The following is a 14,418-nucleotide window of genomic DNA, read 5'->3' on the forward strand; positions in this document are numbered from 1 at the left end:
ATGGAAGCTCTATGTTTAGTAGGTCCAGAAATCTCCACACAGCTTTCCACAGTGGTTGGACCAGTTTGCACTCCCACCAACAGTGCAGAAGAGTTCCTTTTTCTCCACACCCTCGCCAACATTTGTTGTTGCTAGTTTTTTTAATATGTGCCATTCTCACTAGTGTGAGATGGTATCTCATGGTAGTTTTGATTTGCATTTCCCTGATGACAAGTGATGTTGAACATTTTTTCATATGCCTGTTGGCCATTTGCATTTCCTCTTCAGAGAAGTTTCTTTTTAGCTCTTCTGCCCATTTTTTGACTGGATTATTTTCTTTGCTGTTGTTGAGTCTCATCAGCTCTTTGCAGATTTTTGTGATCAGTCCTTTATCATTAGTGTTGGGTGCAAAAATGTTCTCCCAGTTGGTGGGGTTTCTCTTTGTTTTTGTTATTGTCTCTTTTGCTGTGCAGAAGCTCTTTAATTTGATGTAGTCCCAGCTGTTTATCTTTGCCTTCACTATCACCGCTTTGGGTGATGTGTCTGTAAAGATGTCTTTGATGTGCAAATCACGTAGTGTTTCGCCTATATTTCCTTCTATATATTTTATGGTTTCAGGTCTTATGTCTAGTTCTTTAATCCATTTTGAGTTGATTTTTGTGTATGGTGTGAGGTAGTGGTCAAGCTTCATTCTTTTGCATGTAGCGACCCAGTTTTCCCAGCACCATTTATTGAACAAACTTTCTTTGCTCCAATGCATAGTCTTTGCTCCTTTGTCAAAGATTAGTTGACCATAAATCTGTGGGTTTATTTCTGGATTTTCTATTCGATTCCATTGATCTGTATGTCTATTCTTGTTCCAATAGCATGCAGTTTTGATGATTATGGCTTTGTAGTATAGTTTGAAGTCTGGGAGTGTGATGCCTCCATTCCCTTCTTTTTTTTTTTCAAAAGCCCAGGACCTGATGGATTTACAAATGAATTCTACCAAACATTCAGAGACGAATTAGTGCCTATCCTTCACAAACTCTTCCAAAAAATTGAGAAGGAAGGGACAATACCAAACACGTTCTATGAAGCCAACATTACACTAATACCAAAACCGAACAAGGACAACACAAAAAAGGAAAACTACAGGCCAATCTCCCTAATGAACACTGATGCAAAAATCCTCAATAAAATTTTAGCCATCAGAATCCAACAATGTATCCATAAGATAATTCACCACGACCAAGTAGGATTCATTCCAGGGACACAAGGATGGTTTAACATCCGAAAATCAATCAACGTTATCCAACACATCAACAAAAAGAAATATAAAAACCATATGATAATATCAATAGATGCTGAGAAAGCTTTCAACAAAGTGCAACACCCATTCATGATAAAAGCCCTTGAAATTCTTGGGATAAAAGGAACATACCTCAACATCATAAAGGCCATCTATGACAAGCCAACAGCCAGTATCATTCTCAATGGTGAAAAGCTGAAAGCAATTCCATTAAGATCTGGAACAAGATAAGGATGTCCACTCTCACCACTGCTTTTCAATATAATACTGGAAGTCCTAGCCAGGGCAATAAGACAAGAGAAAGACATCCAAGGAATCCAAATAGGAAAAGAAGAAGTCAAACTATCACTATTTGCAGACGATATGATAATATTCATAGAGAACCCCAAAAACTCCACAGAAAAGCTAATTCAACTCATCAATCAGTTCAGTAAAGTGGCAGGATACAAAATCAACACGCAAAAGTCAGTAGCCTTCCTATACACAAACAATAAATCTGAAGAAGATGAAATCAAAAAACCATCCCTTTTGTTATTGAAACAAAAAAAATCAAATATTTGGGAATAAATCTAACAAAAGAGGTAAAGGACCTATACAAAGAAAACTATAAAACACTGTTAAAAGAAATAGAAGAAGACACAAAGAAATGGAGAGACATCCCCTGCTCATGGATTGGAAGAATAAACATTATTAAAATGGCCATCCTTCCAAAAGCAATATACAGATTCAATGCTATTCCAATCAAAATTTCAATGTCATTCTTCAAAGAAATAGAACAATTATTGATGAAATTCATATGGAATCACAAAAAACCCCGCATAGCCAAAGCTCTCCTGAAAAAAAATAGAATGCAACTTTATAAACATTCTTAAGCTCAAATATATCTGGGGGTTCAGAAGTACCCTGATTTTAAAATAACAATCAGAATTATATTTACAATATGCTCACATGGACTTGGAGTAGCAGCCTTTTCAACAGTATGATATTCCTGTAACAAAATATAGGCATGACCATGCTGAGTGGGGAAAAATAGACTATAAATAGGTTTATATTAGTTCAAGTCATGTTTGGCCCACCAAATTTAAGTCAAGGAAAAGAAGCCTCAGAAGAAACCAAACACATTGACCTTGTACTTTTAGCACCTGAACCATAAGGAAAAAAATTGTATTGCCCTACCTACTTAGTGGTACTTTGCTATGCAGCCATAACAAACTAACAAACATAGCCACAGTATATAATACAGATTGTACTTAAAGCTACTATTTAGTTCTGTGAGATTCAAATTCTCTAATCTTTGCATTTTAATCTAGTTAAAATACTGGTTTTATAATTGTTAATGAATAGTCTTAGAAGTTAAAGAATCATACATATATTACTTGCTTGTTATTAATGATAGTATTTAAAAATCTTACACTATGTACTAGGTAAGAGAGTCATGATCACTGCTAAGAGAACAAGGACATCCTGAGGTGTTACTAAAGGACAGCAGTAGAACATGTCATGAGGACTATTACCCCATTGGAGCTGACTGAACACCATGTCCAGAGAAATGTCTCAAAGTGGGTTTGAGAAGATGATGTAAAAATAAAGTAGGTAGCATGCAAAGTAATAGTTGAAGGGATTGAAAGGAAGAAAGGAAAGAAAGAAATTTGAGGATCTATTTCCAGCCAGAGAGGAGAAACATAATGAAGATCTTCAGAAAAGAAATGAAGCATTTTCCCATTGTATATTTACAAGATTTTAATAGTCAACAAGTCCAATAATGAAAAACACTTGGGGATTATTTGTTCTACATGAAAAATATAAATAAAAACAGAAAAGTTATTTTCTTACTAGATATGATTAAATATCAACATAACACAAATATTTATTTTCTTCTGTATATTTTTGAAGTGGCATTAGCTTCTATTTGTAATTAAGAATCATAAAAGAGCTTCTCATTTATAAATGAGTAAATGCTTCTCTGATGAAAGTATGCTAAATCCGTTCAGTACTATTTTTCACTTATGTGTACATTAATTGACATAGGTATAGGACTAGAAATAACTATAGTTATGCATAATCAGTTGCATGCACAAATGAGAATACAACAGATAATAAATCTCTAGGAATTGAAAACAATGTTTTCAAGTAAATATAAAGCAGCAAAATAAAATTCTTAACGTTTTTTGCCTTATCAACCAAAAGAATTTCCAAGTTTTAACTGATTGTGAAATTGATATATCCATTTCCTAAAGCATATATCTAATTTGGTTGAAAGTCAAATTTATATAGACTGAAAATCAGAATCCTACTATAATACTTCTTAGTTTTCATATTTTTGCACAATCCACTTTAAAACTACAAATCTTTACTTATATCCAAATGATTTTGAAAAATAAGATTCAGAAAGGAAGGAAATATATTACATCTAACAACTCTTGTCAGAATCTCATTCATTTTGTCTTGTGTACAGCAATACAACACTACAATGTCATAAACTACCTAATCTCTGCCTATTTCCTACCTTGCAACACTAGCTTATAAATCATCCTGCCAACTTTGACACCCTGTAAATACCCTGCCCTCATGTTCTCATGTAGAGATTTACTAAAATTTTGTCAACGTGGTGTTCTTCTTTATTGCAGGAAATCTAACAAACGTAGTTTTGCTTGATCCTAGATTTTTTCATTGTGCTCTTTTGTGAGGTCTAGAGAGCTCACTCTGAATTTAGTCTAAACCTTAATTTCTCTTTTTCCTGTCTCCTGAATGTATAGATTGTGCTTCTAGAAATGAGAACACTTTTTAATATTCTTTTCATTATCTGATATAACCGGAAACCTCTTATCCTACATGAAAGTGCCTGCTCTTTTACTTATAAGACTGCAGCTTTGCTGGTCTGGTTCCATGACACTCCACTTTAAGTAAAGAAGAAGATTGACTCCAAGTACTCTTTTGAGTTCAAGAGACATTCCCGGATTGAATTTCTTTAGATAAATTTTACCTTGAGTATTCTTCCAAAACCTTATAAGGTCTTTCCTGAAACATGTCTTTCTTGGTTATACCTAGTTTCACTGAATTGGAATTAAAGAGTTTTCCAGGTCTCCCAGCTAGTCTTTGACCAGGTTCTTAACATGAGGTGATCCAAGCAAATTTTCAGTCATGTTCTCAATCTATTTGACCCTCTAGGTCAAATTTCTACTTGTTTTGTATTTTAACTCATTTGCATATGGAATATTGCATGATTGGCATAATTTCAGCAAGTAGAATCTGAAACTGCAGAATGGATTTTGGGGAACTTTGTTTTGAACAACATTATTGGATTATTGCCTGATGGAATTTACTAGAGTTCATATTGCTTAAATTTGTTAAAAATATTCCTTTGTTTAGTTTTATGGGTATGTTCATGTGAACATGTCTTTGATGGGTTTACTGTATCTAAAGCTTCTTTAATGGTGATGACTTAATATCTATCAGAAGCTGATTCTTTCTTCTTTCAATGTGTTTTCTGCTTTTCTTGGAAAATATTACTTCATCACAATGTACTCTTTTAATATCTAGTTTACATAATCAGTCACTCATTTCTAAATGAAAGAGAAAAATTAAAGGGCATTATTATTATTTTTTTTTGGAATTTCTCCCCTTCTTTGAGATAATGCTAAAATGGGTTCTATCTTACTGAAGTAAACCTAATAAGCATAGTTTTGCTTAGTAAGCAGTTTTATTTTGGTATCTCTTTAATGTCAATAATCTACAAGCATAGAAGAGATCCTCAGAATTCAATTTGAATATCATCCGGAATATATAGAAAATACATGAAAAATAACCTATAAAACCTTTAGGTCTTAGGTGCTGCTGTCTGTAAACAATGGTCATATGTTTAAGAATTATCTTAAGAACTTTCTAAACTGTTCGTTTTCATTCAGATGCTTATGAAACACATTCATAATTTGTTTTATGAGAATATGTATTTATGTATACATTTATTTAAAGTATTTAATTGTGCCTATTTTGATCGTACCTTTAGAATTTGAGGTGAAGAAGGACAATATGGTATTCGCTCATTTTGCTCATCACTTTGGGATATCAGACATCAAAGTTATGCAAAACTGATATCTGATCATTATACACAGGTGTACTTTATTTCCATCATCTGCATAGTTCTGATATCACTGTAATTCCCAACAACATAAACATGATCCAAAAGTTCTATTAGCCTTTGCTATTCATATTCGTTTACCACAGTGAGCGGAATTTCTAAAATTTAGAAATTTGATCCTGATTTAGATGTCCAAAGACAATTAATTATTTTCATCAATTCTATAAAGTCACATATCATGTAAATCTAGACTAATGATTTAAGATTTTCAGAATATAAGTGACTGAGTACTGATGAAGAAGGGTGAAAGTAGAAACAATTTGCCCTTTAAAAGTTTTAATAAGTTAACAAAATGGTTCTTTTGGAAAATGTAATGATGTAATAGTGTTTAAAATAACAAAGTATGCAACCTTTTAAGAAAATGAATAGCAAGCCAGTTTTATCTATACTAAACAAAGAAAAAAAAACATGTATAGAAGAACAGTAATTTTCTTGATAAAATAAATATAATGATTAATATATGCAATGAATTTTCACTGAGTTTTTTCTATATGTTATAAGATCCCAATGGCGGTAGGAAGTACATTTACAGTTGGTTATAAATATCAGTTAAATAATCATATTTTGTAGAGCATTACATTAATCTCCCTTTTCAAACAACCTTATTGTTATTTACTATAATCACCCATCTCAATTTATACATGCAGTGTACCTGTATAAATAAGCACAAAAAAAAACTAATGTAAAATTTAAAAGTCCAACTAATACCTATTTTCAAATACATTACAATAATACAAATGATTACGGTGCTACCTGTCTCTATTTTATTAAAAAAAAGAAATTTATATTTTAATCAATTCTTAATTAATATTTCATATGGCATATAGTGTTCAAATTTGACCTTCCTGTCTAGCAATGGGCTTTTCAATACTATTTACCAGTTAGGTAAATAGGGTATTACTGCTTACTTCAATTTTCCATGTATGCACTGTTGTTATAATCCCAAGTAAATAAAACATTTGAAATGACACTTAAGCCTTTTATAAATATTTGGTAACAACTCTTATCACATTCATGCACAACTATTAGGAACATCTGTCATTTGAATGAAGAAAATTAATTCATTCTAGCATGTAATCATTGTCATTAAATCTTTATCAATCACAACGCCATTAGAATGAAAAAACATAAGAAAATATTTTCCTTTTTCAGATACATAGTTGCTATCAGACTAGGATATACTAGTGTGAAGCTGAGTAACTCCACATTATATGTCCTTAAAGTCACTGAATTAATAGAAACAATTTTGACAGTACTGTTCATGTGTAAGCTTTCATTTAGGGTATGAGAAGTCATTTTTCTAAGCCGATCTATTTTGATCATGTCTGACAGTAGTTACCTTCACAAGATTGTAAATGGCCCTGAGGTTTCTCTTTCACAGTACACATTTTACCCAATTCCTCCTTTGCTGATACCAGCATCCTTATTACTTGCACTCCTAGCATGAGCCATATCTACAGAGATATAAAGAGTTTCTCCAACTCTTCTATCAATGTGAACCAACTACTATGTATCCCTGAAATGAGGCATATTTTTGTGGATGAAAAATAGCAAATAAATGGTGAGCAAGGCCCTAAATGGAAAATTTTCTACAAACTAAAATGCCCAATAACAAAAATATAAAATTGGTAATTAAAACAGCAGGAATGAAATGACAAATACCAAAGATACAAAAGATACCTGTATTTACAGAAAAAGAAGCCGCAGATGGTGAGAAGTTAACATTTATATACTCATCTTGAAAGAACAAGTATTTTCACTTTTGTCCAAAAATTGTTATGTAAATTTCAATTTTGGATTAATAAGAAAATACAGATTTACTGAATTTGATATTATTCCCTTCCCCCACTCCCAATAATCTGAATCATAGAGAAAAGTACAGATTTACATGGAGATAATTCTTATCGAGATTAGGTCTACATGTTCAGTTAGATTTGAAAATGATAATACATATAATGTAAATTATATGAAATTATGTTTGGTACTATTAAAAGTTTCTCCTCTTTGCAAAACATATTAGATAGAAAACAATTAAAGGAAGCTCAAAAAATAGTCTTACCAAAGCAACATTCTCAAATAAGACATACCACATAAACCAGTGACCTCAGATAGGAGATTGAAGAATCCCAGCTATCATAAAATGTTTGCATTAGTAATATCTTCCTAATTTATCATAAGTCATTTTAAATATTACATTGTCATTTTGTTTAAAAAGATTTTTCTGTGCTGTCTAGAGGACCCTGCTGCTGCAAAAATCCACTTTAACAGAAATAATGCCTGTATACCAGACATAGTTTTCTGCTTCAGAGGAGTAAGCATACATAATATATTTACACAAACATATATACAATGCATTTTGTCCATAATGATAATGAACAAGATATACATGTGAATAATTCCTCTCAACACACATGCATAGCCGCTACCATCATCACCATCACTGCCCCCTACACACTACAGCACTGCCATGTCCTCTTACTTCTCCCCATTAGCCCCCTTACCTCTCGCCCTGTCTGCACTGCCTCCAATCTTTTCAGGTTCAAGCACTGAAAGAAAAAAATATATATATTACTGTGGTGAAGGTAGATATAACTAATAATTGTACTGGTGCAAAAATTTATAGTAACAGAAAAATTATCTTAGCAAAGAAGTTCTAAAACTATAATACTATCTCATGTAAAAGCCAGTATCAATGTATGGCTAAGTCTTCACAGATGCGACCATTAAAATTCCAGTTGAATCTGAGACCATAAGAAAAATTAATATGTTATGCATCTGCTTTATAAAATTGTCAAAATCACAATGTAAAAGGTGTTGTTTATTATAATAAGTAGCCAAGAACTGGAAACAACCTAAGTGTCCATGGATAAATGACTGGATTAAGAAAATGTGGTATATATTGTACACACAGCTTTGCTATTCACTCGGCTATAAAAAAATACTACTAAGCTATAAAATAGCCTACTCAACTATTAAAAACTGAAGAAAAACTACAGCCATTTGCAATAATATGAATGACTCTATAGGGTATTATACTCAATGAAACAGGTCAGATGAATAAAGTCAAATACAATATTATCACACTCATATATGGTACACAGAAATACTAAACAAATGGATGAACTAAAACAAAAATAGCCTTTTAGATTATAAGACCAACATAACCACCAAAACAGAGGGGGGGAAGAAGGGGGATAATTGGGTAAAAGGGGTCAATTGTTTGGTAAAAGATGGAACCTACATTTTAACAGTTGCCTTAACATAGTATATATACATATTGATTTTTTTAAAATATTTCCAGTGAATGAGGTTTTTTTTTTAATATTTATTTATTTATACAAGAACTGGGGTACAGCTCAGAAGTGCAGAAGTGTGAGAGAATTCACCGGAGAGAGCAGGAAGCAGAACAGACACACATACCGAAGGCACTGCTGAGGGGAGCAGCAGGCAAGATAGGAGAGGTCTGCCACGCCATGTGGGTTTCTCCCTGGCTGGCTGGGAAGCAAACCCATGCTGCAGAGGCTGTGGGCAACTTCACAGGGCAGAGCTCAACCCGCTGCACCACCAGGGAGGCCCTATGTATTGATTTGTGATGATACACACTTGAAACATAACTTTATAAAACACTGTAAGCGCAGCACTGTGAGGATGTCCGCAGCCTCTGCAGGATGAGTTCAATCCCCTGCTGGCCAGGGAGCTACCCACATGGCGCAGCAGACCTCAACTGTCTGCCCACTGCTCTCCTCAGCATTGTATTTCAGTAGCTCTGCCTGTTCTGCTCTCTGTTCTCTCTGGTGAATCCGCTCACCCTCCCCCCCACCCTGCACCTCTGACCTGTATCCCAGTTCTTGTATGCATAAATAAATCTAAAAAAAAAAAATAAAAAATATTAAAGAAACAAAAGTTGCTGTTTAAAATTGAGGTAGCATACATACAGTATGCTAAGATAGTAAGCTTATACTTTTCTGTAATGCATCTGGGCATCTCAAGGCCCAAATATAAGTAAAGTGGATTATTTCACCACTACTGATCCATTGTATGGAGATAAAATCCTGAGTATTTTTGCAATGATCATCTTTGGTACAAAGATTCTCTCTCTCTCTCCCCTCTCTCTCTCTCTCTCCCCTCATTATTCCACAATACATATTTATTACCTACTTGCTATATTTACTATATATTTGTTCATGGTGAAAATTCATATTATTGAGTAATTTACATTTTGCATTATCTATCCAACCTGCTGTTAATTATACTCAGTGAAATTTTATTTGAAATGTTAGTTTTCCTCTCTGTGAGTTCAGTTTGGGTTTATTGTACTTTTATTTCTCTCATGTTCATATTTTTCTTTAACTTCTTGAAATACATACTTTTAACAACTCAAACTTTGTGTCTGTTAATTCTATTAACAGTCATTTCTAGGTCTATTATCAATTATTTGTAGGTCTTTTTTATTGACTGTTTTTTTTTAAGATTTATTTTTATTTATACAAGAACGGGGGTACAGGCCAGAGGCATGAGAGGGTGAGACAATTCACCATAGACAGAGTAGGGAGAAGAACAGGCAGACTGAAATACATAGCTGAGGGGAGCAACAAGAGAGAAAGAAGAGGTCTGCAAGTCAATGTGGGTATCTCCTTGGCTGTCTGGGAATCAAATCCGCACTGCACAGGCTACGGACAGCTTCACAGCACTGCACTCAACCTGCTGTGCCACTTGGGAGGCCCTAGTGAATGTTTTTATTTCCTAGTTATGAGTCACATTTTCCAATTTATTTTCATATCCACTAATATTTTAGGTAATCAAAATTGCATTTTTTTCTTTTTTTTACTCTTTTTAAAGATTTATTTATTCATGCACATAAGAACCGGGATAAAGGTCAGATGTACGGGATGGTGAGAGGATTCACCAGAGACAGAGCAGGGAACAGAACAGGCAGCCTGACCAAAATACACTACTGTGGGGAGCAGCAGGCAAGACAGGAGAGGTCTGCCAGGCCATGTGGGTATCTGCCTGGCTGATGGGGCTTGAACCCGCTCTACAGAGGCTGCAGACAGCTTCATGGTGCTGTGCTCAACTGCCTGTGCCACCCAGGGCCCACCAAAATTGCAGTTTTTATTTCTTTGTTTGTTTGTTTGTTTGTTTGTTTGTTTGTTTATTTATTTATTTTTACAAGCACTGGGCACAGTCAGAAGCACCAGAGCAGGCAGAAGAACCAAAGTACATGCTGAGGGGAGCAGCAGGTGGCAGGAGAGGTCTGAGCGCCATGCAGGACCCTCCTCCAGTGGCCGGGGAGCAGCTGGGGATCGAACCAGCGCTGCAGAGGCTGTGGGCATCTTCACAACCCAGTGCTCAACCGCTGCACCACCGGGGAGGCCCCTGCAATTTTTATTTCAATTCATGCTAGATGTCGTTTAATCCTTAGAAGATTTTAAGAGTTAGCTCTAACACATGGAGAAGTTATTTGGAATCAGACTCATCCTTCTGCAGTTGTTTAAAATCATCAGCACGGTACTGAAGTCTTCAGGGTCATTTATCTTACTACAGCTGGGTACTACAACTTGATATTTATGTGCTTTCTACTGAAACCCCATTCATTCAATGAAGGTTTGCTATTTTGACTGATGGAAATACAAAAGATTTTGAAGTGAGTCTGGGAATTATTTTACCTAAAATTTTCTAGTAACAATTCCCTTTCTGAGTTTTTACCTGAACTAATGCAATGACACTATATGTGCCATTATACACACACATACACACACACATACACAGATATGTGTACACAAACACACACACACACACAAACACACACACACCTATTGCTATTGAATCAAAGTTCTCAGGGGAATACCTATGCAGATGCCTAAAAACCTTTCTGTGTATCCCTCTCCTTTCTGGTAATCTGTCCATTAAATTCTAGCTACTGTGTCCTTCCCAAACTCAGATCTTTGTTTTATCAACTAAAATAAATAAATAAATAAATAAATAAAAATATTAAAAACAAAACAAACAAACAAACAAACAAAAACATCAGAAACCTGAAGTTCTGTTTGTGTTGTCCCTTCAGGCATCATGGACAAAAATTACCTCAGGTGAAATCCAGGTGTTGTAGGACATTAGGTTCTTCACTGCCTATTTTTTTTTATGTGAGAAAATTGCTCTGAATAGTTTATCCAGTTTTTAACTATTACAGTAGGACAAAAGTCTTCCAGTGTTTACACTTTTGATTAGAAGCAAGCGTGTTGATATATATTTTAAAACTCATTTTTAAAAGGAGAAAATTAAAGTTTATGAAATATAAGTTATTTGTTCTTGTACCACACCTAGTGATTATAAAAATAAAATATACACTAATTATGTTCCACATGCTATGGGAGCCTAGGCAGGAATCTCTCTCAACTTAGAAGTCAAATGATCTAGAGCACAGTGATATAGCTTAAGAATTCTTATGATATGACATCAGGCATATGAAGCCCTAAGGAATAGCAAAAATTAGTCTGAATAAACAAGGTTTAATCTTCAAATTAAAGCAGCCATTGGGTTGAATGGGGAAGTCACTAGTGGAAGTACTGTGACTGCAGTTTCTACTAAGAAATCTGCTGCAAACTTGTCTTTTGCTGACTTGTTTGATAGTAACTTGGTCAATTTGCTTTGACTGGTCAAACCTCAATACAAACAAATTAACCGAGTAATAAAATTTAACACAGGAAATATTTAAAAATATATATTTATCTCAAGAAACCTCAATTTATCTTTTGTGTGTGTCTATACACACACACACACACACACACACACACTCTCCCTCTCTCTCTCTCTATATATATATATATATATACACACACACATATAAAACATCACACAATTTCATACTTTAAATGAAAAATGCATTTCATATATTTGTATAATCTTCACAACATATATTGAATTAATTCAGAAAAAATGAATGTTTTAATTATTTTTACTGACTCTGGAATTTGAAATGGATAGACAAGAACAATAAACTTACTTATGTATATATAAATATGTATTCATACCAGCCAACTCTTAAAATTAATACATTTTTTAATTAATATAAAATCCCACTTCATTATTCTCAAACAGTATGGATATAATATCTATTAAACATGCCTTGAGAAAATCATATTTTAAAACACTCTGGAGAATATGGTTAGAAAAAGTTATTTCCCTCACTACACATGCTTTACCACTAGAGAATATAAGTTCTTTGTGTTGATCTAAATTAAGCACATGAGACCAAACCCAAATCCTATAAGTTGCAGGAAGAAAAAAAAATTACCCCAAGGCAAATATTCTGCAGCATGTTAAATTAAGATAGCTTAGTAAGGCATTAAGGGAAAATGTATCAACTGTAAAAAAAAGCAGAATTTCCTAACAAAATCTCACTTGCAGAACAGCATTCAGACATCTGTGTGAACATCCCCAGGAACTATTCTAGGGTGTGACATTATCTTTGTATAAAATACACATAAGGCTTGCATCTCTCTCATAATAGTTATAAACTCTTCCAAATTGCTATCATGTCAGTAAAGATTTCCCTGCTTTCAAAGTAACACAAAGGCAGAAATACAGTTTCAAATACTTGTATGTGTGGTTGTCTTGTTTTTCTGATACAGAGAACCATTATTGAACATATATAATATGAATATTTCATTTCCAGCTTTGAAAAGATTTTATTGTGGTAATTTATCTTAAATATAGAAAGTAGTTATGATTTAACTGGATAAAACCAAAATTAGCTTTTAAAAGACTTCAAGTAACAATGTGACATTTTAGATTTATCCTCAGCTACAGAGGTAAAATAAAATGCTAGAAGGAGTTTTAAATTACTTACGATTCAACCTCCTCATTTGACAGATGAGAGGACATGCAGAGAGAAAATTAACTTATAAGAGGCAGATTCCCATCTTCAACTCTGGTCAGCAGTTTACGAATTTAGGACTACCTTTTAATAAACTGTTTTAGTAATTTTGGTTTTTATTTTTTATAGGTCATTACCTTAAAAACAGTATACTTTTTGGAGCATTTCTTTTACTAAAATAATTTTTAATTGTAATATTTAAATATCCCCATTAGGTATTGCTACTACAGTGTACCTACCAACAAATCACTCATAGTCCACCACCACAGTACACTGAGAAATTTTTAACCATTTTATGTCCCAGATACCACAACTATAACGCTGGGCAATTTTCAGGAATAAATTTAAGAATCCATATAAAACATAGCTTAATAACTAGCCCATAATTGACCCCCACATGCACTGATTTTTCTTAGTAGCTTAAAATGGTGTTACTTTTATGAGCACTATCTAAATGAAAGATTATTACTGAAATTATAAAAATAACTAATTTGGGGGGTTTTCTCTATGAATTAAGTACTACTCTAAGCATTTGCCAGGATTAATTCAATTCTTACATTAATGTTATTGTATATTACAAATAGTAATTGGTTCCTACATTTTACTGAAATGAAAATGATCTTTTAGTTGTTCTATTCTGTTTTTGAACTACTTTTTTTAGTCAAAATGAAATGTGTTCTCTTATTTCCTGCTATGGTTAGCTTTTATTTACAGCTCTTGCACCTGGTCCAAAAAAATTAATATGCCTCTAAAACATTCTGGCTTCCTTGATTCTACCTGCCCCAATTTGTCATAAATAAGAGCATAATTTTAGGAAGTAAAACATCCTCTTGGAGAATGAAATTAATCCTCAATTCTAGGTTTTAGTTTGTCAAGAAGGTGATGTGGAAGGTGGAAGGGTGGAGAGAGTTGTATTAGATGATCCCTGTATTTTTAAAGGAGATATATATATATATATATATATATATATATGCACACATACATATATATATATACATATATATACACATATATGCTTTAATTTTTTTATCCTCAAATTTCATTTTTATTTTTTTAAATAATAAATTTTATTTTTATATTCCCCCATACAATTGAAAACGCCCATTTCTGAACCCAATCCTTCCCCTCCCGCCC

The 14,418-nt window shown here is 33.5% G+C and overlaps 1 protein-coding gene across 1 annotated transcript in view; it reads right to left on the minus strand.

The window, feature by feature from the left end:
* The window catches only part of CCSER1 (coiled-coil serine rich protein 1), a gene marked incomplete at both ends in the record, with an annotated part of 1,131,842 nt that overhangs the window by 414,696 nt on the left and 702,728 nt on the right, over positions 1-14,418 (minus strand). The window contains one exon of the mRNA XM_084233722.1: positions 7,910-7,954. Within this exon, the coding sequence (XP_084089848.1) occupies positions 7,910-7,954 (45 nt within the window). The remainder of the gene's footprint in view (positions 1-7,909; positions 7,955-14,418) is intronic.

Source organism: Talpa europaea (assembly GCF_964194135.1).
Source record: "Talpa europaea genome assembly, chromosome: 5".
Taxonomy (NCBI): domain Eukaryota; kingdom Metazoa; phylum Chordata; class Mammalia; order Eulipotyphla; family Talpidae; genus Talpa; species Talpa europaea.